The sequence below is a fragment of the Barbatula barbatula genome (genome assembly GCF_947034865.1).
Source record: "Barbatula barbatula genome assembly, chromosome: 9".
NCBI lineage: Eukaryota > Metazoa > Chordata > Actinopteri > Cypriniformes > Nemacheilidae > Barbatula > Barbatula barbatula.
In genome coordinates, this window is record NC_136772.1 from 21,820,298 (window position 1) to 21,847,560 (window position 27,263).

At 41.5% G+C, this 27,263-nt stretch overlaps 1 protein-coding gene across 2 annotated transcripts in view; it reads left to right on the forward strand.

Moving 5' to 3' along the window:
- Positions 1 to 27,263, forward strand: part of nrp2b (neuropilin 2b) — a 66,691-nt gene that overhangs the window by 18,909 nt on the left and 20,519 nt on the right. For both annotated transcript variants that reach the window (XM_079464703.1, XM_079464704.1), the window contains exons 4-10: positions 7,213 to 7,440; positions 9,054 to 9,209; positions 9,311 to 9,480; positions 11,706 to 11,861; positions 20,459 to 20,603; positions 22,184 to 22,533; positions 23,187 to 23,331. In XM_079464703.1, the coding sequence (XP_079320829.1) occupies positions 7,213 to 7,440; positions 9,054 to 9,209; positions 9,311 to 9,480; positions 11,706 to 11,861; positions 20,459 to 20,603; positions 22,184 to 22,533; positions 23,187 to 23,331 (1,350 nt within the window). The remainder of the gene's footprint in view (positions 1 to 7,212; positions 7,441 to 9,053; positions 9,210 to 9,310; positions 9,481 to 11,705; positions 11,862 to 20,458; positions 20,604 to 22,183; positions 22,534 to 23,186; positions 23,332 to 27,263) is intronic.

Here is a 27,263-nt window from a genome sequence, read left to right on the forward strand (position 1 = left end):
GTTCATTATTACACACATGATAAGACACACTGATGGCCGGTGTTATATCTGTTATATATCTGTTATATACACTAGTGGCCAAAAATGAAGTCCAACTTTAGAAACGTGACGTCTTCACTCTTTATTTCTGATGTATTATTAATGGTGTATTAAACTTTTTTCTGTGCATGTTGTGTAGTTGTGCTTGAAGTGTAAACGGAAGCTCAGCATTTAAGGAATTTTTCCAGCGACACATGCAGCATTATTACTACAAGAGATGATCTACAAAATATTAATAATTGATAAAACTGTAGTCAATGTATGCTTTATTTCCTACGAGCTTTTTGTCTAATGACAAAACACATTTTCTTGTTATGCTGCTTCTTTAAAAGAAAAAGTAGACTAAAAAAACCTTACAAGTTTTAAAAGCATTAAATTGTATACATGTATGCCCCCCTGACATCACTTTTGCCCACTACTGTATATTACAGTGCATCAGTTATAGCTCTATACCGATATTGCTATACATTTTTGGAGGGTCTATTGACAGAAATGCAATATAATAATATACATAACTATGTCTTCATAGGTGTACAAATACCTAACACTATGAAGCGTTATGTTTTTAATACCTTAGAATGAGCGTTTTCTATCTGCATACACCGCGGGTCCCCTTACATGGATCTCACCATGTTGTTTCTACAGTAGCCCTAAGCGGACAAACCCGCTCTACAGAGGCGTTTCATAAATACGTTATCTCCTTCGGCATAGAAGTGAAAACATAACAACATCTTAGTCCTGTGTCAGCCGCCATAGTGCTTCGAAAGGGAGGGGCGAGCGGTGGAGTGACTACTAGACCACTAGATGCCGCTACAATTCACACACTAGACCTTTAAATGTATGTCGTTTGTTATTGCTGTTTGTTAATGCATTTCTTCAACATGACATTATAATGTGTGGTAACTGATCAGAACCTTTGGATCTCATTGAAACTGAGAAATACGAAATCTGTCGTTTTCAGTGTGAATAAAAGACATGAATAAAAAGCATCGCTGCATACATTTATGCTATGAGTGACAGCAATTATACATAGGGCTGTTATTACCTTTTTTGTGGAACTGAATTCATCAACTTAAAATTATGAGAAGATTTGTTTTTTATAAATATAAAGAGAGAGAAAAAAGTTAAAACTGACTAAAATCTCATCTGGAAATTGAGTAAACAGAAAACAGGACTTTTCTAAAAGAGATTAAAACAGGTCCCAGGCACCCTGAATCTGTGTTGTTTATTTATTTTGGTGAGACAAGTGGACATGTCCTGGCGTGGTCAAAGCAGTGTTCTTTCGCAGTGATAGAAATCTTGGGTAAATACACAGCCTAGAGGTGTGTCCGCCTTGGCTGCACAGCCTGCTGGGAAAAGAACACTGCATCAATTCTCAACCTCCTGCTGCAAACAGGAAATCAGTATCCCGTCGCCCTTGAGCCACCCAACCACTACCTGTGCCACCAAGCTCTGGGACCTTGAGAGCAAAATGATGTGCTATTTCTTTAGCTGTCTAGAGCTTTGGCCGTGACTCCTATTTTGCAGAATGAATGTGCGTGTTAGCTCATGAGGATACGCCCCAAAGCAAACATTTGTTTTCATACGGTCAAAGCATCACATGCTGTTATCATGAAGTTATGGCAGTCAAGTCCAGTGACCTTACAGACTGTCTTCCATCTGAACCTTAGTCATAATAACCTCTTAACTTACTCAACCGTACACACATGACCCAGTGATGCTGTTGCCACAGCTACAATATATCACAGCCAATCAGATCTTCATCTGTGGAAGTCTAGAAGAGCAATAGCCAATTAAAACTCAAGACTCAATTGCCCGACAGCCATAGTGGCACTAGTCCAGTAGTGAATGTGTCCCATCTACTATCAGAGTTAAAAGCTTATGGATGGAGATAATGCCCTCTAGATATTTTGCTACGCTTGGGTGTGCACCAATCAGATCACAGATCAACAATTTTTGTAATAAAAAGAGGAAAATGAGAAGTCATTCTGTCGCATTTTGTATAAAAAAAAAGATTTTATTGAAATGTTTTATGAATTACACATTTTTATTGCATTCTCATTCCTTCAGTATTCAATATATTTTTTAATTAATCTTTTATTAATACAGACCACTAGATTCAACAATTCAACAAATATCATTTTTGTGCAGACAAACGTCAAAACATCACAGATTCATATGAACACTTCTGCTAAGCCAGAACTCTTCACATCATCCATATTATTGGTGTGTATTTATGGTATGAAATCATAGTCATAATCATGCAAGCACGCCTCCCACGTACGCTAAAATAATCTCTCAAGTTCACTCATCCGTGACTAACCTCACCATTCTACCCAGCAACGCTGCTTAAAAACATTCCCCCATTTCCCCTCCAGACACAAACCCAGCCACGCTCGCCAATCCAGACGCCGAGCCCCTAACACGCGACTTTCCCCTGCTGGAAGAGGGATGGGGGAGAGTTTCCCCAGTCTTCAGCATACTGCCTGTTTTTACCATGTTCACAAACATGAATTAATGAGAGGGAACGCTGATGGCGTCAGGGTCACTCATGCATACTGTACACACTGTAGCCCAGTACAGTGGGCTCTCAGCAGGGGTCCCGTATAATGTCTGCCCGTCTGAGGTAGCGTGAGTATGAGGGGGTCAGCGTGTGACTTGAAAGCACGAAAACACACTCGGATATACTCGAGCACAGAGCCAGACTGAGGATCTGGCCGTAATAAAACAGAACATCACCACTGGGGGTAAAGGGGGCCTGACAGCAGATTTGACCCAGTAATGTGGGTAGCATGGCACACCCAGTCTGGATGCTTTCAGACATGTTTGCGTTGTACGTTGTCTCAAACGAGACCAAGTTAAAGAGATTAAAACATTGACTTATCCTTATGTTAGACCTGTATGATTTTTCTTCTTCTGCAGAACACAAAATGCAATCTTTTAAAGAATGCTGGTGCTTCAACATTGGCCGCAATTGACTTCCATTGTATGGACACAAAACCAAAGAGACATTTCTCAAAATACATTATTTTGTGTTCTACAGAACATAGGGTCATATACATGTTTAACCTGAGGATAAATAAATGATGAGAGTTTTTAATTTCGGGAGCTCTATCCCTTTCAATGTCTTCATTATATGTACAGCTGTATAGTTTTGCTGAATGTCACCATAGTCTTCTGTCATCATTTACTCGAACTCTTATCATTTCAAACCTTTTTGACTTTGTTTCTTTCGCAGGCTTGCATTTTTCATGCCAATTTCTTGGATTTGTAAAAACAGCTGTTGCATTGATTTTGAAATGAAACTGGCAGCAGACTGACTGTTAAAGGAGAGGACGGAGGAGTTCACCGATGCTCCGGCCAAGCCGTCTAATTTTCTAAATTTGCGATAGATCGCCATTTCAGGACGGAAGTGCATTTTCAGATTTTAACAGAAGCTTATGAGGGTACATGAATTTTAAAAAGAAAATTATCCACATTGATAAGCTATTTACTATAAACTCTGCATTTTTTCATAAAAATAAGAATTTAAGAATTCAATTTCACAGGGACTTTAACTTTGACGAGACCCACGCATTTCTGTGATATTTTGGTGTTTTAAGGCATTGTTTAAGAATTAGGTGCAATTTGGGGCTGATAGTTTGGACAGGGAAAAAGACTGCTGGATCATTGTGTTACCTAAAGACGTGCTGGGAATTGTGGAGACAATACAGACATGTTTAATGAGTTATTTATATCACTGCCGGAAAAGGGAAGATTGGTAAGGAAATGATGTGTGTCACCATGCAAGTAAGAAAACAGAATTGTAAGACTTCTACAAGCAGGTGCTAGCGTATATACTTGACCGTCCGGCCAAGGGTTGAGTCCCACACATCCACACACTAGCATACACACAAAGGCCTTGAACAGATGTAGTTTGCAGTATTACCAGCCCTGGTGTCTCTCTGGGACCCATCTCTCTCTGTATCAGCTGTCAGGGTGCCAGACAGGGCCAGATTTCCTGTGTGCTGCCCACATTGAGGTGTTGCATGAGCTTCAGGCCGTCTTGTCTATCATCTAAGTCCCCCTAAACATTTTTGAGTAATTCAGCTGTCATCACCCATATAGCTATATGATTACCTCATCTCCTAAAAATGAGATGGGCTCTGAATGATTTATGTTTAGTTTCGCCAAAGTCGCAGAAATGAAATGCGATCAAATGCTCCTCTGTTCCTCATCAGATGATTTAATTTCGCCTGTTTTCCAGCAAATATTGAACCTGCAACCTCCTGCACTCAAAGCAAAACAAAATTACCTCCAAACCACAACATCATTCAATCTCCTTAAGGGCTCAGCTCCCTCCGGCTGAAATCCTAGAACGGCTCCTGTGCATGAGACCACATGGGTGTGTTTGTTTGTCACGTGTTCTAGGGACAGGCCCGAACGCATCCCAGTGGGGTCAGTGACCCGCCATTAAGGGCCTCAGAAAAGTGCACTGCTCAGTCTGCGACTCCAGCGCTTGAAATAGATCGCTATTCATTGCAACGGGACTATTTATTTAAGGGTCTGACTGCTATGGAGGCAGAGGTGACTCGCATGGATTGTCTGTGTGATTGTTTTCAATGCGTAACAGGATGTTTGTATCTAAACACTTTGTTTTATTAAATGAGCATTTGCATTATTCATTTTGGTTTACAGTTTTAGGATCGCATTGTGACTTTGAATTGAACTGAATGAAATTATATGGTAAGGATATACATACAGTATTTAAATGTATATAGTTGATTTGAGGACGCACATATTTGTGAGACACAGTGTCACTTTGTCTGCTCGAGTTCCCACCACTGATCTATATAAATGACTGAATTGCGCCTAAAACGCTAAACCAATGGCAGGAGGTGAAGCCACCGGAATTGATCAAGCCGCCATCTTGGTAGGCTCAACTGACAGAGAGCACCATTGACCTACAGTCAAAATGACGATCTGAAATAACCAGTTTTTAAGCTTATGTATGTAGCTTAAGCTGTGTATGTTTCAATTAATTGTTACCTCAATTTTTTTTCCAATGTTTATATACATTTTCGTCAGAATAGCAGCGTATAGAAATGTAAAGATGAGTGTGTATTGCACACGGTAGTAATAGCACATGTGTTAATGTTTAGAAAGAAAGCTTCATGACTTAAAGAACATATTCAGCTTGTGTTTAACTGTAGATTTAATAATAAGCACATGTTTCTGTATGTTGAGGTGTCTGCAGATCTAATATGTACGGTACTGTAATGAAAATGAACGTAACTCACTCTATATCTAATAAGACGGGAACATTCCTGACTTTAAATTATCATCCACTTACATGCTTAAGAGATTTACGTTGTAAGAATGTACAGTGAGACCTTAGATATTAAAACGGGGACTGGTAAGTTCTTGTTTTATCATCATTAAGTGATAACTCCCTATTAATTGAATCAAACGTTTAGGCATACCAACATGGCGGTGTGGTAGCTTCAGTGTAAGGACGTCATGAGCAATCTAGTCATTTATATAGATCAGTGGTTCCCACGCAGCTGCCCTGTAGGATCTCAAATAGTTAAAGTGTTTGAGTTATTGAAGAGTTAAGAGGCACAGATCACCGAGTGTTTGTTCTCTAATCCCCTTGATGAGCCCACTCCACCTTTTCCAAGTCCCTGTCGACAGCTTCTCTCTCTCTCTCTCTCTCTCTCTCTCTCTCTCTCTCTCTCTCTCTCTCTCTCGCTCTCGCTCTCGTACTTGGATGGAATAATGGAAGTGGCCAATGAAAATACTAATAGGATATTGTGAGATTTTATCTGCATGGGCTTCTGCATGTGTGTCTACGCATTAGTATGAGCGCAGTGACTCTGCATGTCTCTAAAGAGATTTCATTATTATTCATGTTAATTTGGCGCACGTTGTGTCAAAGGTTACTGGGGACTCGATGTGCAGGACACGTGTGCCACGGCTGAAGGTGAAGCATGACTGTGCATGTGTTAGCATACAGAGAACACTAGACTTTGTAATACAAAGCCTACACTTATGGCCAAGCTTCAATACAACTACGCAGTTTTACTACAATGCCTTAAAGGGACAGTACACCCACAAAATAAATTCTGCATTTACCGAAGTCTCTTGAAGTCATGCCACTAGGCGGCCATTTTTGCAACACCACTGGACAGTTATTTCAGTCAAAGGAGACCAGGAGCCGGTTGGATAAACTGCTTAGAATAGTCTTACTTCAAGTCAGAATAGTATAACTTCATGTCAGTTCCATAAAAATAAATATGGTCTATACGCTCTAATTAAAATATGAAAAGACTAATTAGTCCTAAACAATTGCTAGTCTGTGAGAATAGTTGTTAAGACACAGTCTTAACTTGGGGCCAGTTGCATAAACATAGGCTCTAAGTCTTATTGAATTGTGGATGACCAAAATCTCTAATATAGCTGACCAAGGTCACTAAAACAAAAATATTTGCAACCAAATACAACCGTTTCTGCAAAGAGTAACAACACTGTACAGAGCACCCCCCAGTGCCCAAGATCATCATCATCATCAGTCTTAAACGATCGATGATTGGCTTCATTTTTGTGTGAACTATACCTTTAAGTTTATTTCACACAGGCTTAAGAAGTCACTACTGCTTCACGAGAGCCTCGCACACAGGCATTCAGCATGAGGAACCGTAAACGCTGCTGTTTTACACTCTTGTAGAAAATGAATATTGACAGCGGCTCCAGGGAAGGGAAATCACTCTAATTCAGCACTTTGTAGATGAAGGATTTTTCTGTAAAGCTTCACTTTGATGAATGCTCCCATTTTCACACACATCAATATGTTTTTCTCAGTGAGCTAACCGAGTGTGTCTGCTTCTCTGTCCGAGAACGATATGAGATGCGTATCCAAAATAAGTGCACTTCGGGAACGTTTTGGTCAATACGAATTTCTGTCTCATTTGAGGCTCCTCGTGTATTGCACTGTGGAACAAATTCCCCGAACACTTTCAGCACAAAATGTGTTTTATTCACTAACCACCCACAATCCAGTTTAACCAAGCACCAAATGTGCCGCAATAACGTCACATCTTATTTATATTAAACACTTGACAGTTCATTCCTAGTGAAATCTCTCTAGAGTGCCTAAGCTGCTCTCTTTATTTTTCCTTGTTTGTTTCTCCTCAGGTTCTGACTGTTCCAGAAACTTCACCAGTCCGTCAGGGGTGATAGAGTCGCCCGGTTTTCCAGACAAATACCCCCACAATCTGGAATGCACCTTCATCATCGTCGTTCCTCCTCACATGGACGTCACCCTCACCTTTCTGACCTTCGACCTGGAAAACGACCCCCTGCAGGGCTCGGAGAGCGAGTGCAAGTACGATTGGCTGGAGGTGTGGGATGGCCTACCACAGGGTGAGTTTAGACGTTCGTAATCCCGAAGAATTCCTGGTGGATTTATGTTCTGGGTTCGGATTAGGACTGTGGTATTCCAAAGTCCAGACCACCCGTGATTTTAAGAGGATTGCGTTTCCTGTTTCCGTGTGACCTCATTGTCTGCTATGAGATCAGTATGTCGCATGTCTGCCGTACATCATTTGGTCCCCTAATGAATTTCAATCCACATAGCATTCACTGTCACACTATGGGACAAAGTCTGAGCCATCTGGTTAGTTTATCCACCAGTCCGTACAGCTGTTCGCTCTTACCCTGTGACATTCCCAACCTGTCCAGTGCCCGCTGTGCTAGATGCACCGGCGATATAAAACTCAGGCGCTGATGTGCTGTTACTGCGGCTGCGGTTGGAGCTATTTTAGTGCCGAGCGTTGGCAGATGAAAGCAGAGCCCAGGGCCTTGCTTTGGTTTATCTGCGGCAGGCGGGCCAAAAAGCCACGGCTCCCGTATTCTTCGGCACAGAGGGGTTTAGGAAAGGAAGGATGTGGGGGTAAGAGCAGCCATGGTAACCTTTATCGGCAAAGTGATAGTGGGGCGTGCATAACACTGCAGTAGGATTTAATCCTTGTCTGGAGTAGAACGTTGTGAACTACCCCCCCCCCCAACCAACCCCGAGCTGTCTTATTAATGCTTCAGCCCTAATGGGGGGGGGGCTGCTTTTAATCAGATGCAATTATAGATACTGAAGCATACCAGTACAACAAAAGATATTAGCTGGTAGTCTTACTGATCAAACATCAAGACCAACATAATGTTTAAGATAGAAACCAAGTTTTTTGCTGGATTTCAAAGCCGGGCATAAGGTGGCAAGCTTTCATATTTATTTTGAATACCCAACTACTGTAGTAAAAGATAAATCACTATTGGGAGTAACAGAAGTTCGAAAAAAGGTTTTAGGGTTGCCACGATATCACATTTTTATATATTATGCATATAGCATATACAGTATACTGTAACCACCTTTTCAGATCATCAGCACCATCAAGTTATTTCAACCAACCGTTTGAGAGCACTTGCTGTATTAAAGCTCTCTCCTCTCCAAAAGTGAAGAAATCAATGTGCATGATTGATACGAGGCTATTTCACCCATCCTGGACTCCATGTGTGTCAGGGTAGACAATGGATTCATTACTGTGAGATAGTGGCCCCTTTACAACATTACAGCCAGACCAAACTAAATCGCATACATCTGTTGACAGACAAACGCTTCAGGATTCAGAGAGCTGCTGTTGTGTAGATTGTAAGCAAATATCAAAACAACCATTCTCATATTCAGAGGGGCCAGCTGGAGCAAGGTGGGGGAATGAAACCAGTTTATGTTCCAGAAATCATTTCCCATATCCCATCTGAGCACAGCTTTACTGATCTTCGGTACACATGCATATTGAATCCAGCAGGGCTTACGTTTGTCAGTGACGGATTTCGTATATTAAAGCCAGACTTTGCTGTTCTGTTTCTAAGCTGTTCGATGTTATTATGTCAGAGAAATTTGTCAGGCATGTTGATTTGATGCTTGTTAGGTGTATAATAGATGTTTTCTGTTTTTGACCGTTCGTTATATTAATGTTTCGCAGTGGGACCTCTGATTGGACGCCATTGTGGTACCAAAATCCCAGCTGAAATACAGTCGTCCACGGGTATCTTGTCTCTGTCCTTTCATACGGACATGGCCGTAGCCAAAGATGGCTTCTCCGCCCGCTACAACATGACAGTGAAGGAAGTCAATGACAGTAAGTGCCCGTTCATATGCTTCCCAACATCCCCATACTTAACTTGCATGTCTCTTCTAGAAACATTTTAATGCAAATTGACAATTCTCTATTTTCCTTAGATTTTCACTGCAGCAATCCTCTTGGCATGGAATCAGGCAAGGTCAGCGATGACCAGATCTCTGCATCGTCCACCTTCTATGATGGCCGCTGGTCTCCGAAGCAAGCTCGCCTTAACTTTGACGACAATGCATGGACGCCCAATGAGGACAGCAACAAAGAATACATCCAGGTGAGGTGTTCTTGTCCTTGGTCTTTCTCACTTGTTTATTACAATCTTGTCCACATGAGGGGAGATTAAAGCGAGATTGTAATAGTCATATATAATACTCGTTTCATATGCTTTATGCTTGATCTTCTATAGCGTTTCAGATGCTGGGTGAAAACATTTAGATTTCATGCCAGGGCTCTGGAATGAGAATCATAACTTTCAGTTTTACCTTTAGTCGTCTGCTGTATTTGTGTCAGGACGAGGCTGAGTTGTGGGCTGGTGGTAAAGCTCACAGCTGTTTTGTTGTGTTAACACCTAACACCATCTCGTCCTCACTCTCAGGGTCCATGGCTCAAACATCTATCTTGACAAACAGCTGTCGTAAATGACAACATGCCAGAGGACCGCACTTGCACTGCTCTCTTGTGTGTGTTTGGATTCACTTGTATTCGCTTAAGGAGACATAGTTTATATTTTTGTACAATTTTGTACCAGAACACAAAAGAAGATATTTTGAAGAATGTCGGTAACAAAACAACTTCGCCTCCATTGACTTACAGTGTACGGGCGCAAAACCACCGAGACATTCCTCAAAATATCGTATTTTGCGTTTCACTGAAGAAACAGGTGTTGACACGACAGTGAATTAAGGATAGAATTGTTATTTATTTCCTGAATAATTCATGTATTTTACAAAAAATCTAGATGATGCCACAGATGCTGTTTATTGATGTTAATTTCCATGGAACCCATAAAAAATGTGTGAACACCGCATGCCATCTTGTGCTCGTGTGCTCTCTTCTTCGATTTGTGCGTCTCTCTATTTCTCTTCATTCATTCATCAGGGTCTAATGTATTCAAGCCTCACTTCTCAGATGCGCTAGCCTGCATCATTCTCTCTCTCTCTCTCTGTTCTCTGCACAGCCCGCTCTGATGGTAACAGCCACTTGATTGATGAGGGTCCTTTCCTAGGAATAAATAGTTAGCAGCAGTCCAGGGTTTATTGATTTTTTGTCTAGGTGTGTTTCTCTGTGGCCCTAAGCAGCTTTACAGAAGGTAGCGTGTGTGCGCGCTCGCATCTGTGCGTGAAAGCCACACCTGTCTTCCTGACAGATAACAAACGCTGCAGTTTTCCCGCTCATGTTCGGATGACATCCTGCTGAGCGGTTAGCGCAGAGGATCATGGGTAACAGCCCTCGTTGAGGACGGGAGCAGAATGCCTGATTACAGACCTTACTGCAGTCGAGGCGGAGCGACGGAAAGGCAGCTCTCATAGCAAAATCATCATCATCATCGGGGAGGGGGTGTTGCAGGGAGCGAGGGAGGGTGATCATCATCCTTGTGTGGAGAGAGAAAGCTAAATGAAAGCGGTTAGTATAGATCAGATCTGAGGTGATTGATCTTAAACCCCTGATAACACCTTTGCTGCCGCCCATGATCTGCAGGGAGGGGAAGTCTCATATTCTCACAGCTCTATCCATCATTCTGTCTGTTTCATTCCTCTCACGCTTCATTCTCATTTTTCCTCTGCATCCTCCCTCTTGCCCATCACTTTCTCATCGGGGCATTTACTGTATGGCGGTGTTTACCAAGGAGCGCATCACATAACTATTATTCATCGTTGAAAAGTTTTAAACTTTGTCCCAACCAGGCGCAATGCGGTAGATTTTCATAGGCAGGTTGTTTATCCTGTTCAGACGGAGCAGAAAACGCGACGTTTGGTTTTTATTGTGCGGTTGCGTCGCATGGGTTTTTGGACCGATAAGATTTCACTGTGGGCGAGAAATGATTGATAAAATGTTCTGTTGTTTCTAGAGGTCACGGCTGGTTACGAATAAAAACACTTGGTAAAAAATTAATAATAAAAAGTTCAATTATTTCTTTTGTTTTAATAAAATAAAAATATAATAAAATAGATGCTGGTATGTATGGAAATAATAAAAAATTGCTTTTTCATATTTTGATGAGTTGAATTACCTGTATAGCCAATTTGATTGTACTTAAACATTTAAGGCAGATATTTACATTTACGCATTTGGCAGACGCTTTTATCAAAGCGACTTGCATTGCATTATCCTATACATTTATACATAGGTATGTGCAATCCCCTGGGATCTAACCCACGACCTTGCGTTGTTAACGCAACGCTCTTACCACTGAGCTACAGGAAAACTATAAAGATATTGCATATTCAAATACAGTCTAATCACATTTATCCATTATACCGCTTTTCTCTTTCTGTTTAGGTGGACCTGCATTTCCTGAAGGTCCTGACGGGCATTGCCACCCAGGGAGCGGTCTCCAAGGAAACCCACAAATCTTACTTTGTCACCACCTTTAAGCTGGAGGTCAGCACCAATGGAGAAGACTGGATGATCTACCGCCATGGCAAGAACCACAAGGTAGGATCACTACAAATGACACTTTAAGTGTGGGCTGAGGAGAGAGCTAGAGAGATATGGCAGTTAGCTTGTTCTCTCTCTTCTGAAGTTTTGTCACACACATCTGTTTGTAACAGGAAGAGCTGCACTTGTGAAACTCTTATAGAGCTGTTTGCTTTGACGAAATAACAGGAAAAACGTAAGATGAGGAGGAGGTCCTTGCTTGTAATTTTACTTTGATCTGTTTTAGACTCTTATGGCATCCTGTTTCGGTAGTGAGACAATTCGGCCAGCGTGGAAATCCAGATTTAAAGGGATAGTTCAAGCAAAAATTGTATTGATGTCATTATTTTCTCACCCTCAAGATATTTGGGAAACGTGTTCGCAGTTATCAGCTCTGGTAGTGGATGATGTCCCAGAACTGAAAATTGCTAACATTCTTCCAAATATCTTTCTTTGTGCTTAACAGAAGAAAGAAATGTACACAGGCAAAAGTCATTTTGGCCGAACTATCCCTCTAAGAGAGTTTAAATAAGCGATAAAGACCTGTGTAAAATAAATTACAAAACATGAATCCGCCGTCACAGGGTGACGTCTCTAATCTTTTTTATTAACAAAAGCCCTCAAAATCCTGTTTGGAGTTGATTGCTTCATGGGTACATCTAAAAGCTCTTATGTTAGTAGTATGATGGTGGACGAATCAGACGTCCAGATACTGTACGACCCCAGCATCACCAACTGGCGTTAGGGTCTTTAGCCCCAGACCCCCTGCTGGAATAGCATCTAGCGTTAATCTCCCTGAAAATCTCAGTTCTCCCTTAACGTACGTTGTGTTTTTACAGCTCCGGCTAAGCTTTGTTAAGAAGTCTTGGTCTGGAATGGAAGATACGCACCCTATGGGACGCGTGACCAATCGGTGTCTATTTAGAAATTTTGCTATTTAATAATCTGCTATTTATTCAAATACCTGGAAGTAATGTATTTGTATGTTGGCAGCTATCTAGATATATTTTTGTGCTGGCAGCTACGAGATGCGGGGCGGCTCAGCCCTACGGATAGACAAGCGTGGCTTTTTTAATATCACCAAATACTGTAATATAGATTAACTGGAAAAAAATGATAATAATGTGTCAGCATTTAAATAAATATCAAAATTTGCGATACAGTAAGCGGTATTGAGTGCATGCGTCATGTTAACAGACAGGTTATTATTTCTAGGGCTGTGTGGTGATCTGTTAGATTGATAGCACCGCATTTTACTCTCATCGGTCTCCGATGATGGAGGTGTGTGTGTACTTGGTCTGGAGGAGACTAACAGATTGTGTGTGTGTGTGTCTGTATGGATGGACAGAAAGAACTGCTAAAATTTAGTCTGGCGTGCGCGTGAGTGGTGTAGAAAGTGTTATATCAGCAGGGTTAAGGTTAATTTCTTCATTCAGTCTGTGGTTGTTCTGGCGCTTCCACATCAGCGCTGATAAGATCACACACAAACTTCAGTTCAGACCAGAATGAGCTGCCTTGCTGTCTACTGCCTTCTAATGGAGCATTCTGACTAAAATACAACCAAATGACCGACCTGGACACTTTGCATAGGCAGCATCACATAAATCACTTTCTTGTTCGAAAGAGATGTGACTCAATATTAAACTACAGTTTAGTATCACATTTTTATTGATTGACATTTATAAACTTATAAACAGTATTAAGTGGAATATAAATATATTTTTAATCAGCATTTCTCTTTTTTCCCCACTAAGCTTAACATAATACATGCTTGTTGAACAATACAGTAAATACTATAATGCAGAATGAGGCATCTTAGGCCATGTTCACACTTGACTTTTTTTTTGGAGATGCTAGTGTTTGTTTTACATTATAATCCTGTGAGTAAACCGTGTTTTTTAAAAAAGGGCTTCTTTTTTAAAACGGCAGCCATCGTCTTTTTCTGCAGCTCAGAGCGTCTTTTGAGGTTGAAAAAAGATGGGTGGACATTTTGTCATCTCTATTATTTACTTTATTATTGACCATATACTCAAAACATAAAATTACTTAAAACAACATCAGATCGAAAAGAAAAGAAAACTGGACATTCGGCACCCGCAGAGAAAACCAAGACAGACAGTGGACCTTATTACATTTAGTCATTTTTTTCAGCAGACGCTTTTTTATCCAAAGCGTTTACCATTTTGTTTTTGGCTATTGGGGACCGGTGGGGCTCGCACCCCTTCCTTACCTCCAGAGTGGGGAATGGCAGGAAAAGTTTGAGAAACACTGGGTTATAGAAAGGACGCTTAAATAGAAGCTATCTTTGAACATTTCCGTCTGCTATTTGTAACTATAACCGTGCAAGCCCTTGTTTTACCAAAAAAGCACCATTGTCAACTTTTTCTTGTCAAAAAAGAAGTCAAATGTGAACACAGCCTTAGCATGACAGCATAAAAAGTGTTTTTTAAACCTAGTCACATTACATACTTGATTCATTTTTCCAGTACATTCCCATATATTTTTTTTGTTTCGTTGATGCAACAGCATCCCTTGGAAACCTATATTTAATTGGAAACTTGTCCACACGCACCCAGAAAAACATGTGCATGCACACCCAGTCCCAAAACCATGTTTTCCACACACTCTCTCCCCTCCAAAAATGTATCTGATAAAGACATCAAACTAATGACAGGACAATTTATGTTGTGTTTAAAACATACTTTCAAATCGCAGTGAAGTCAGAAGGTCTCAATCCCTTTCCACTGAAGAGGAAAATGAGTGGGCCTCTCTCGCAAGGTCCCACGCCTGCTCAACAAAGCTCCTAAGCAGGCCCAACCATTGACAGAGATCATTATGAAGGTCTGCTAAATTCCTCGCTTGTAACAATACCATCAAGGCACTCTTAAGGGGTTTATATAGAGAGAACATATGGTATGTGTGTTAACAGTAAGAGCGAGCATAGTCATGGGAGGTGACATGGGCTCGGATGTAAAAACAGCAGTTTGACAGCTCCGTCCATCGCTGCACATTCCTGCACGTCAAATGGAGCGCGTCTATAATGGTAGACCACTGACAGACCCCAGGAGCAATCCTCTGTAGTATGGACTGTTAAGTTTGAAATTTTTGAGATGTAGAGAATCGATGGCCGAAAAGGTTCATTGAAGCACAGGAAAGCGGTTTACAGATGTACCCACACACAAATAGAAAAACAGTTACCCAATTGCGGTTGTGTAAGGGTGGCTTTCATTCACCATAACAATCGTGGTTTCAAATGGAATATTTACACCTCGTAGGTTCATAAAATGTATAGTTTTCCAATTACTCAGATTTAACTTCCAAGTTCACTTAAAGAGAAAGTGCATCCTTTTTGCACCAATGGCATCGCCAACATGGCCAACATAGCTTCCAAAAACACACTTTTGAAAACATGATCAAATTGATCACTACCCAAAATAATAAAAAAAATTGAGTAAAACGATGTGACATAAAACAAGAGGAAGAAATTACAATGGACGCTCTCGGTGTACAATCATCATAACATTAAACCTCTTCAGCTTTCCTCTTTCATTCTCTAGTTGGCAATGCAGAATGTGTAGCCGTCCATGCTACCCTCTTCTTCCTCTCTCTCTCTCTTACTGGGACCCGTACTGGCCCGCGGCCAACTAAACCCAGGCTGCTCTGTCAATGTCTTCATCTGGGGCGTGGAGGTGTGGGAGAGAGCAGGATAAGGCCGGGGTGGGAGGGGGCCGTAATGGTTCGAGCAGAGATGTGATTGCTGACCACATTTCCCAGCGGCCCCATCGGTCAGAGCGAAAACATTGTGGCACAAAGCCAATGCAAAGCAGCCTGAGATGGAGGGAGAGAGTGATACACAGAATGAAAGACCGAATGCTGAAAGATGGCAGGACTGGGGAACATAGATCTGTCCTGACTGTCACAAAACCTCTTTCATCTCCTGTGACCTTGGCGACGCCCGAGCACCTATGTGACCACTATTTCTTTCTCTCTCTCGGTCTATATGTCGGTTATATGAACAGTGGTGTGTGAATGTCACTGAGGCTGCTCGGTCCTCAAATTCAAACCTTAAAGCTTTTACGTTGGGGGGTCTTTATTATTTTAGCGGTCTGTTCTCATATGAATTATTCACATACATTTTTTGGTACTCTCCCCCCACCGGAACCCCTATATAATGACCTTTTGGTCAGCGCTGAGGCCCACATTTCACCTTGTGAACGCACTGTAGTCACACACACTCCTATGCTGACCTTTTTCTGTATTGTTAATACAACATGACAACTTCTTGATTGGCAGACCCCAAGAAGGTTGTAAAATTTGCATAATTTTTCATATTTTTGCTGGACAGACCAGCAGAACTATGGCTGCATTGGGAATTTTGGCACACTTTAGACCTTTTGGCACGTGTGTAAACAGCAAAAACACATGAGATTTAATTTTCTCTTGATTTAGATTTATATTAGTAATTTGCATCTACATTCGTACTATAAAGGGATTGAAACTGTTGCTCTACTAATACAGTCTTTATAACATTCAAGAAGAAACACTTTCATGATGAGAGTCCTATTTTTTATGTGGACACAAAGTCTGAGAAAGACCAAGTGAACGAATGAGAAAAGTGCGGAGTCCTCTCTCTCTCTCTCTCTCTCTCTCTCTCTCTTTCTCTCTCCCTCTCTCTTTGTCTCTGCATCTCTGCTGGTTTCTTCTTCTGCAAGGAAGGACTCATCTTTCTGCCTAATTGTGTTTTAGTCAATTTAATAGTTTAGTAAATATGAGCTACAGTCTTCACTAGTGAATTCTTGACTGCTAAGGTTTGTTTATGGGGGTCAGCTTCTCAATATGCCCATCATTGGCAGATGATGTCTCTTTCTCTCAAAGTCACACGTGCAAATATTTCGCACGGCAGCACCCACACAGTTACCCCATAGTCAGCTTCTTTTTATCAGTAAATGATTCGGAGACGGAAGGACCTTCTTAACAGTTCATATTTTCAGCAATCAAATCCAGATGGTACTTTCAATAAAAGTATTTCGGAAAGTTTCCAACGTGAATACCGCACTATGAAAAAAGTGTCCATGTGGGCCTGTTCAGGCTGGATATATGTAAGTTTGTATTCTGCATCATTGCCTGAGACACTAGCAGCGGTGCCAGAGGCAACGCGATATAAGTAACGCATGCAAATGCATGATTCATGATGGTAATTTGCCAATGGTGGTTGATGTAGAGTATTCATTTGTGATTGCTCTGGCAACGGGCACACATGCACAGTCTGAGAACGCATCAATCACAGAGTAGACCCGGACGACATACAGAACATGCGGGGAGAGAGAGGCAAGGAAGAGAGAGAGAACGTGAGGGCCGTGTGAGGCGGCCTTGTATCGGTGAATGGGAAGCGGCCCGTGACAGCGGGCCTGACAGCACTTCTACTGTTTCAGCGTGTGGGAGTCTGTCATTATCAGCACCTGTGTGTCTGTCAACACAACACCAGTCAGGGGCCAATGGAGCACAGGGATGCAAAGAAAACATTAGCAGGTGCTTATGTGTGTGTGAGAAAGAGAGAGAGAGAGAGAAAGCTGGTGCCGGGTGTAACCAGAGCCCAAAAACAACTTTTGAGCTTTTCAATTATTCTCAAACTTAATTTGTTATCAGTCATAAATGTTTATTTTGCACCATGCCCATACACATCCGCAAGAAACAGTCCCTGCAGATTATTTCTAATAACAAATTAAATAAATAACAAGTCAATTACATTAGCTAGTAAGTTAAAAGTATGTCTAGCCAGTATTATTTTGGGTTACCAGTAGAAGAACTGATACTTGGCTAAACTTTCATGCGGACAACAAAGTTATACGATCCCATTCAACATATTGTTTATAAAAAAAATTTGTATATACAATAAAATGCAACAAATTGTTTATTTAATACAATTATTATAAAATAAAATAATAATATAAACGAATATAAACATGGGTTATTTGCCACTATAGCCAGGCTGATTTACAAACACTAAAGTTTACTTCGGGCGAGTGTGTCCAATAAAACCATCTGTAGAATTCATTGTAGTTCGTTGCGCATCACCGTCATGGCTGGTGCGGACCAAAACTCTGAATAAATTGGAAAAGATGCTTGCTAATTTGAATCAACGTCACGTGTGGTATGGACAAGGTGTCGGAGAAACCTCTTATGGTCCATTTATCACTGAGCTTGCAAAACGATTGTTTTCTTAAGACATTTGAATGTATGTAAATTGCAACTGTCACATCAACAAGTCAATGTGCAACTGTCAGAATGTTGTTCCTACAGTTCAACTTGTTGCATGTTCTAATGAAGTTTGCCATCGGGTGATAAACTCGGGTACATGCCCATTCACAACAAGGATAATGAAAAACTATAAAGATAAGTTTAAGAATTTAGGAAAATAGTGAAGTCCACTGCGCGACTATAACGATAAAACACTGTCAGCCAAGTAAAATCTATTCAAATACATTTGACTACATCTACCAAGGTGCGTGAGCTTATCATACATTTTATTCTAATTAAGTTATCACTTTAGTAATCACTATAGTTGTCAGTTGTCAGTTATTTACCTCCCAAAGATACTTTTTGATGCTTGATTTTCAGCCCTCGCATGCAATTTTATCACTATTGTAGACCGTTCAAGACATCAATAAACACTGGTCCATGAGTATTTCACTCCTCTATATAGTGGACTTCAAACCTCAAGAGTATTTGACTCCGCCTCCCATTATAGATTGAAAGCTGCTGTCAAAGTCCGAGACTTAATGCTATCGCTGTCATTGCTCTTACTTCCACACTTCCTCTGTCCTAAAGCACCGGGGGGAAATCACAGGACTCAACCTCATCTCAGCCCGTTCCCTAAAGTCCCCACAGCAATTGGAATGTTCAATCCTGTCACGCTTTTTAGGGTTTTCCTCACATTTTTCCGATCATTTTGGCATCTTTATGGTTAATACGCTGCCCTTGTGCTTGAAACTTCACCTGTAATGACCAGTGGGCCTTCTGACCCAAATCCCATGTGATAAACATCTGTTGGTTGGTTATTAAGGAATCACATTTCCCAGTTTCCTGCTGGTTTGGATTAACGCGGCTGGCCAATCAGAAGCCAGAACAGGCAACCTCCCAGTCGATGGATAAATGAGAAGTTTAATTTGAAGGAAATGTGAGTTTTGCTTGTTTTTAGTGGTTATCATGGAAAATGGTTGAAAGGACGTTGACCATCCCTGATATGATATTGGTGTATTGGTGTGCCAGGGGAAAATTGCCCACTTTCTTGTGATGGCAAATATCTCCTCATCACACACCACATGATTTGATGTGTTCATGTGATTCGAGTGCCGGGTCGTCACTAGATCGTGGGAAACCGAGGATTCTCTCATACACTAAAGAGGTGATATATTACACACTGCTTGATCCTAGTCGTCTCAAACGGCTCTTGAATACTGTGCTGTGCTCAAGAACTTCACAGGCAGAGATGGGGCAAGGTCACATACTCCATCATGAGGTTATTAAACAAAAGCAGATTTGGGTGATGCATGTTGCAACTTCCTGCAACATCAGCTTTAAAACATCACTCTCTCTATTTTCCCATACTCATAAGGTTTTGTGTTTCTGCTTCACCCTCCGTTCCCTATTTCATTCTGCCCTTTGCCCCTAAGTGACTTTTAACTCACCATACATACAATGATAGATAAGCAAAGGTCATCAGTTCATGGTTTCCTTCTCTTTTATTTCATAATCGGGTGATTTACCAAGTGTCAAGTGGCTTGTGTCGTTTTTCGGCTTCTCGGCTTTCCCCATTTGATCATCTTTCTGGACTACATAAGCTGGGCTAACACAAGCCTGACCCAGGCCAGCTGGCCCGGATGTCATTAGATCCAGAGACGGGTCAGGTCCTTAGGGGCCAGGCTTTGTTTCTGTGCCGTGGAGCGAGACTTGTCCATTTCTGGCCCTTCTCCTCTTTCCTACTTTCTCACCGTCTCTCTGGAGAAAAAGACTCTGACATTTACTCAGATTCTGAGGAAGGAGAGATGGAGATGCTATCAAAGCTTGTCATCTTGTCCATCCTCACCATCCCAGGATGCAGTCCTGGAAGCGCATGACACATTTGTGTGATGGTTTGGGAGTTGTCCTCTGAAATGTTATTGATCTGAGCAATGAAGTTATGTAAACAATGAATAAAACACTAGCGGTTTGCAACAGTCTCATTGTGAGGCATTTGTTTCAATTTCGTCCAAAGAAATCTTAGAAGAACCATCTGAAATTTTATGGGTTTACACACAGACAGTTAAGGTCTCGGAGTGACAATTGATTCTTCAAACATTCTCACACTGTCTCTTTTCTGCGGTCTCTTACTCATCGCGGAGGAAACACTATCATGTTTAAATTTATGACCAAAGCATTCGCGTCTGTGTATGCAGGGATGTGTGTTTATTTTTACAGCGATTAAATTCAAAATCTCACTTGACCCCAGTTAGGAACCTCTTACTGTGTGAGAATTTGTGTTTGTTTGTGGAGTAGTTTGTTTTTGCCAAGTGACAGCTTTTTGCCAAACCACGTCCTGAATAGTCGTAAATCTTCTTTCTCTCTTTCTCCTACAGGTTTTTCATGCTAATGTGGACCCCTCGGAGGTGGTCCTGAACCGGATCCCCCAACCTGTCTTAGCTCGGTATGTCCGCATCCGACCACAGACATGGAAGAATGGAATCGCTTTGCGCTTCGAACTTTATGGATGTCAAATCACGGGTCAGTGAAAATCTCACACCACACTTTCTCAGAGTTTGCACATGATCGTAAACATCCCTTAAAAAGCGGTTTTCATCTAGGTAACCGGAAATGGGATTAGTGTGGGCCTCAATGGGCCTAGCGGACAAATAAAAAATCACCCAGTGTCTTGATTTTAGCAGCAGGTCTACTTACAGTAAACATTGTAAAGTCAAATGCGGTTTTCAAACTGGAGGCCCCCTGGGGGGACCCCAAGTTGGATCCAAGGGGACCACAGATTTTGTGGCATTTTATGAAATATAAAGATGTATGATACATTTTATGCACTCAAACATCATACAAATAAGACCACCAACCAAAAGAATTGATGTTTCAGCATTGTATAACTGAATATGTGTTTTGGTTTTATAAAAATTCTAAGTTTAAGATTATAAATCTTTATGGGGGGGATAAAAGCGATGCACAAAAGGGGGTCTCGCAATGAAAAAGGACATAATTGTTCCAGTCATTTTCTTTTTGATTTGACAAAACTTTGTCTGAAAATGTTGAGGTTATATAAAGCAAATACAGATAAAGCTAAACTTTGCACTTTTCACTAGAAAACGTTTTCTCTTTAATCCCAGCGTTCTTACACTCAGCAGGAAAGTACGTGACAAATATTGTTCCAGACGCCCACTGTGTCCCTGTCAAGTGAACTCAGATCCGTAATTATTAGAGCTCTTTAGGGTCTTGATTGAGTTTGGCTATTTATGGAGATAGGGAGATAGCAGTCTTGTAATTCTGTTAGCGTGTCCTGCAGTGGACGAGGGAGGTGAACTGCTTTTGCGCTGATTCTATCACGCACATCACACTCCATCATTACGTTATTAAACAGAGATTCGCTCCTATTTTCGGCGACACTGAATGAGACAAATGCGCTTTTCAGCACTGACACAAACGGCGCATGAACACACCATTGGCCCCCACAGTAGATCCCATGGGGCCCGCTACCCCTCGGGCACCCGGCCCGGAACAGGTCGCTTTCACTGAGGCATGCGGCTGCCCTTCCTGTTGTTCCTGTGAAAGAGTGATGCTCGGCCCGCGGGGTATCCGGCAGTGCCAGGGCCATAAAGATGCCCGTGAAGCCATCGATCACAGTGTGCCGTTAGCCCTAATCTGTGTTTTACTGCTTTTTGTCTCGGAGTGTGGGCGTACCTCTGGGTGTAATGGAGAGAGAGTGTTAGGATGGGCTCGAACCAGATGCTTAAGCTTGTTTTCTTCTTCTTTTGTTCTGTGTTTAAGCCATGAGCCAAAATCAATCTTTTATTTCTGGTTGCTTTGTGTTTGCGCTGGTTGAGGTAGAGAATGACTGTTTTGGGCTGAGTGGGTTTTCTTTCAACTCTATAGAGGTTAACCCTAGCACAACCGGAACGCCAAAGTCTTCCTGCAATAAATCCCGCACAAAGCACCCACTCAGGAGGATATACACATGTCTGTGCACACACACACAATGTTTATTCATTATTTACTCCTAAGGCTCTTATGACATAACAACATGAAACATTGATATCTGCAGCCTTAAAATGTCAATTCTATTACTCATCTCTCGTTCTGCGCTTCAGATGCTCCTTGCTCGGAGATGCAGGGAATGCTCTCCGGACTCCTGTCGGACTCCCAGATCTCAGCTTCCTCCATGAGGGACATCCACGGGGCCACAGGTGCCGCCCGACTGGTTGCCAGTCGTTCTGGGTGGTTCCCCAGTCCCACGCAGCCCGTGGCCGGGGAGGAATGGCTCCAGGTAGACCTAGGAGTCCCCAAAACTGTACGGGGTATCATCACGCAAGGGGCCCGTGGGGTGGACGGCAGTTCTAGCGCTGAGAACCGGGCCTTCGTGCGGAAGTATAAACTGTCTCACAGCTTGAATGGAAAAGACTGGAGTTACATCATTGATCCTAAGACCAGTTTGCAAAAGGTGAGAACCAAATCATTTGTAGAAACTGATTTCAGACTGGTAAATCTTGGTAGATCACACTAAACGAGAAAAAACCCTAAAGTTCACCCAGAAGTAAAAAATCGGTCATTATTTATTCACTTTCATGATGATATTTTAAGAAATATGTCTGGTTTTGTATCCATGCAATTGAAATCAATAGGTGCCAATATTCTTCAAAATATCTTCTTAAACGAAGTAAATAAAGAACATTTTGGGGCTTAATTATCCCTTTAAACCTGATTCACATGCTTTATTTTCAGCAGGGAAGGATCTAATGAAGAACTTAACAGGGGAGGAATAAAGTAAATTAGTTAATCATGCAAATTTTAAGATTGTGCTTTATTGAATAGACTCCACAAATCAACAGTTCGCCAGAATCAGATTATTAACAGATTAATTTTATTCCTTTTTAGCAACTCAGTATTTGGCTTCTAGATTCCCAATCTTCCACTTGCCGAATTCAATTATACTGAGAGCATGGATAACATTCCAGTGAAATCATCCACAATTGAGTTAATTAAAACCCGAGCGGCAGAGCTCTGTCAGAGACCGAAATCTGGAGAACATCTCTGAGCCGTTCTATTTCAATCACATAGCTCTGCTAAAGTGCTTTTGTCATCCTGCTCCTCCAGATTTTTGAAGGAAACACGCACTACGACACCCCGGAGATCCGCCGCTTCGACGAGATTGCGGCCCAGTTTATCCGTGTCTATCCGGAGAGGTGGTCCCCCGCTGGAATCGGAATGAGAATGGAAATACTGGGTTGTGACTTGCCAGGTAAGAAGTTAGACGAGTTTTACAGTGCTTTAAGTGTACCGCAGAGAGTTGTTAGACGGGATCAAGAATGTCGAGTCAACTGGGAACATTTATGGGGTACATATTTAAGTTGGAAACTACTAAATCGTCGTTGTCCTCGGATGTCCAGATTCGCTGTTTTTCAGGAAATGGAAAAAACACTCCTTTTTTAATTATTAAATGCTGTTTTATCAAAGTTAAAAAGAAATTTTCATTCATTTTTATCGGTTAGATATTTGCAAAACCCAAAGACAGACATACAGGGTAACTAGTTATAACGATGACAATCACAAAAGTAATGACAAAAATCACAAAATATGGTTTCATAAGGACAATAGCGATATGTAGGTTGGAGTTAATGTCGGTTTGTATTCAATTTGATGAGAAAATGCTGATGTGAATTGTGTCAACCAACAGATTTGTAGAATCCAAACTATTTATTTTTCACTGCCCAAAGCTATACGACTAGCACGAAAGCACAGCAGTCCTTAAAGGAATAGTTCACCCAAAAATTCTGTCATCATTTACTCACCTTCGAGTTGTTTCAAATCTGTATAAATGGATTTGTTCTGATGAACACAGAGAAAGATATTTGGAAGAATGCTTATCACCAAACAGAGCTTGCCCTCCATTGACTACCATAGTAGGAAAAATACAATGAGCCAAAAGTGCACCAGAACTATTTGCTGTCCTACATTCTTCTTTCGTGTCCAAGAGAACAAAAAAATGTAAGTGATATTTCCAACTATGGGGGTTTAAATGATGTAAATGATGACAGATTTTCATTTTGGGTGAACTATCCCTTTTAACAGGTTCGTCAGTTGCATTTTACCTGGAACTGTTTTTGTCCCTGATGTCCTTGATATCCTCTCCTCTTGAATTCTTCACCTGTCACAGCCTGACGATCAGCCGAAAGGACACATGGCTGCTCCCTGTGGAACTGGCCCGGGCTCCATAAAGCATCAGGCCGGGGGGCAGTGATCGACAGGCTGTCCTCATAGCTCTGTGTCTGCTGGAGAGCCAGAGGCTTAGGAGCATTAGAGAAGCTGCTTGAAGAAGGCAGAAAAGACATTGTGGGCAGTGGCTGGGGGACGCCTCGGGGCTGAATGCCCAGCTTTATTAGTGTGGCATGACTAAAGGCGAAAGAAAGGGAGATGAAGACTAAGATGGAGAGCTGGTTCTCACTTGGGGTTAGTTGGTGGCACTTTGCAGGGAGAAGAAGAGATCTGGCATGAAAGCTTCATGTGTGCGAGGTTGGCACAGGTTTACGTCGCCTGTGGGCCGTAAATGAATGTAAAAGATCAAGAGAGAGTGAAATCAAAATAATCAAGCAAGATGGAAAGAATCAAAGAACGATCAAAGCAAGTGAGGTAATGAATGAGGAAACCGGACTGACGGGTGATTGTGTTGTGTACACTGGCGGTTATGTTCACGTGAGCTCGCGGGGGAATACGAGGGTGTGCGACGACAGTGTGGTACGGCTCCGCGGCGCACAACTGCGTGCCAGATGTTGGAAACGCAGGGGGCTCAATCTACCCCACTCACTGTTGAAACTACAGCGGCAGTTTCTAATCTCCCAAATGAATCTAATCACATACAGACCCTGAGACATACAAACTACACACAAACTTACTTGTATCATCACACACTCATATGTAAACAGATGTAGATGGTCTAGGAAAGAGTGAAGCACTCTATTGAATATCTAAAATTTACACAGCAAAAAAACTATTCTTATAGGATATTTCTATAATATCTCAGTCGTGTTTTCAACATTATGGTTCTCAATCTTGATATAGGAACTTTTTAGACATTTGTATTAGAAAGACAAAAATAGTTAGACTAAAAGGTATACATTTTTGCAGCTTGAAGATTGACGCCAGAAAATACACTAATAGTTTAACGATTTTTAACAATTTTAGAGAAATGCTGTCTTTCGTTCGTTCGTTTGTATGTTGGTCATGTTTGTTCCAACTTTCTTTCTTCGTTAGTTCGTTCTTTCTTTTGTTTGTTCATTCTGTATGCTCAACATCACAATAGCTGGTCCAAACGTGATGTGATTCTTTTTTTTAAGTTCTCAAAAAAAGTAATAAACAAATGCAAAATCTCAAAATTTCTAAAAGATTGGAAACCTAGTAACCAGGAGAAACCAGAAAGACATAATTTGTGGAAACAGACGATTAGTTACATGGATTTAATGCCATGGATTTTTAAGTCCACATCTGACTTTTTTCAGCAAATGGGTTTTCTTCTCCTATAATTTGCATTAACTCTTTTGCGCAAGTCAAAAACCACTTCAAGCGAGCGTAATGTGGCATTTCCATCACTCGTTTCTGATGCGATATTTCAAAATGCGCACACAGGGTAATTGAAACACGACTTGTTCATTTCCTTAACATCTGTTATACACGTCTACGGTGATCACCAGTTTAAAAAAAAAACGTTTGACAACTGAAAACATACAGGACTAATGTCTGAATGAAATTGTTCTAATTCAGCTTTCTACAGAACGTGCAATGAGCGTACTGTAAACTCGGTTCTTTGCAGCTGTGCTGATAGGTCGGGGCCGGTCGGCTGTTGTTCTGGTTTTGAGGGGCCGTGTGGATTTGTGGAGAGAGATGTTAAATATTCACAGGGCTACATCAGTCTCACTTCACTGCACTGAGATGTTTACACCAATCAAACATCTGCTCATAGACGTTCATAGGCATCTGCTGACCAAACACACCAACATCCACAAATACACATACTTGAATATAAAGACACACTTATGACAATTTATTACACAGCTCTTTGGTATACTTCATTCTGATTGGTCAACAGCTATTTTTGTACGATGATGCTACCATTGTCCCCAGCAACCAATTTCCTAAATAGCTGTGATGCACTTCCCATTATCCCATTAGAATATTTCGCCAAAAAAGACCAGCTAAAACTGTCCATCATCCCCTACACATCATACTTGACGTGAATCTCCAACAACAGTTCCAAGGTCATGTGGCAGAGTTCCTGTCATTCTCAGCTGTGGATTTTCTTCTTCAATCCCCTCCGGAAGGAAATCTGGATTGAGGGACGGGAGAGGAGAAATAATGAATTGATGAATAAATAACACGAGGCGTGGCAGATAGATCTTGCGCGAGCGGGAGCGTGAAAGACACAGAGGGACTTTAGATATTTCAATCAGACACCCTTGTCCATTATTCATTACTGGACTCAGCTCCGCATTAAAACGCAGGTCTCTCGACTCCGAGAGAAGGAAGCGGGAGAAGAGAAAGAGAGAGGTAGATGGAGTGGGGACAGTGACCTCTACTGGGGGCAACATGTCTCGAAATTGCAGGAGCTACAGATAAACACTTTTTTGGCAGTTAACGCCTTTTTGCATTCTCAGCCTGTTCATGTTAGTAGAGATTCAGAAACTTTTAACATGAATTTGAATTTATAGCATTAATCTCAGATTTGTATCACTGTATGTTAGACTTTGGGTTCACCTTGGGCACCTTTGATCCAAAAAGCTGAAATGTAGATCTGCCCGGAGCAATTGGCCACACATGGGACTAATGTTTATAGACTCACCATACATGGGTGAACAAGTATGCCACACCCAAGAGAGAGAGAGAGAGAGAGAGAGAGAGAGTCAACTCAACATGTGAAATGCACACATGTGGGCGGAGCCTCTATCATTCACATGCACAGTGGGTGTGGTTTAAAATACAACGAATGTTTAACCATGATGTAATCGCTTCTGCGTGATCTCTGGCCGACCTCTCTTTTAAACCAGACCGCCAGTGACTTCCTTCTCTCTACGTCTCTGTCAGGATTGATGCATGCAAACCGAAAGACGTCCGCTCTCCTCCTCCAGTTGGATTGGCGCTTTGAAGTTATTATCCACATGTTTCTATTTAGCGTAGCCCCTC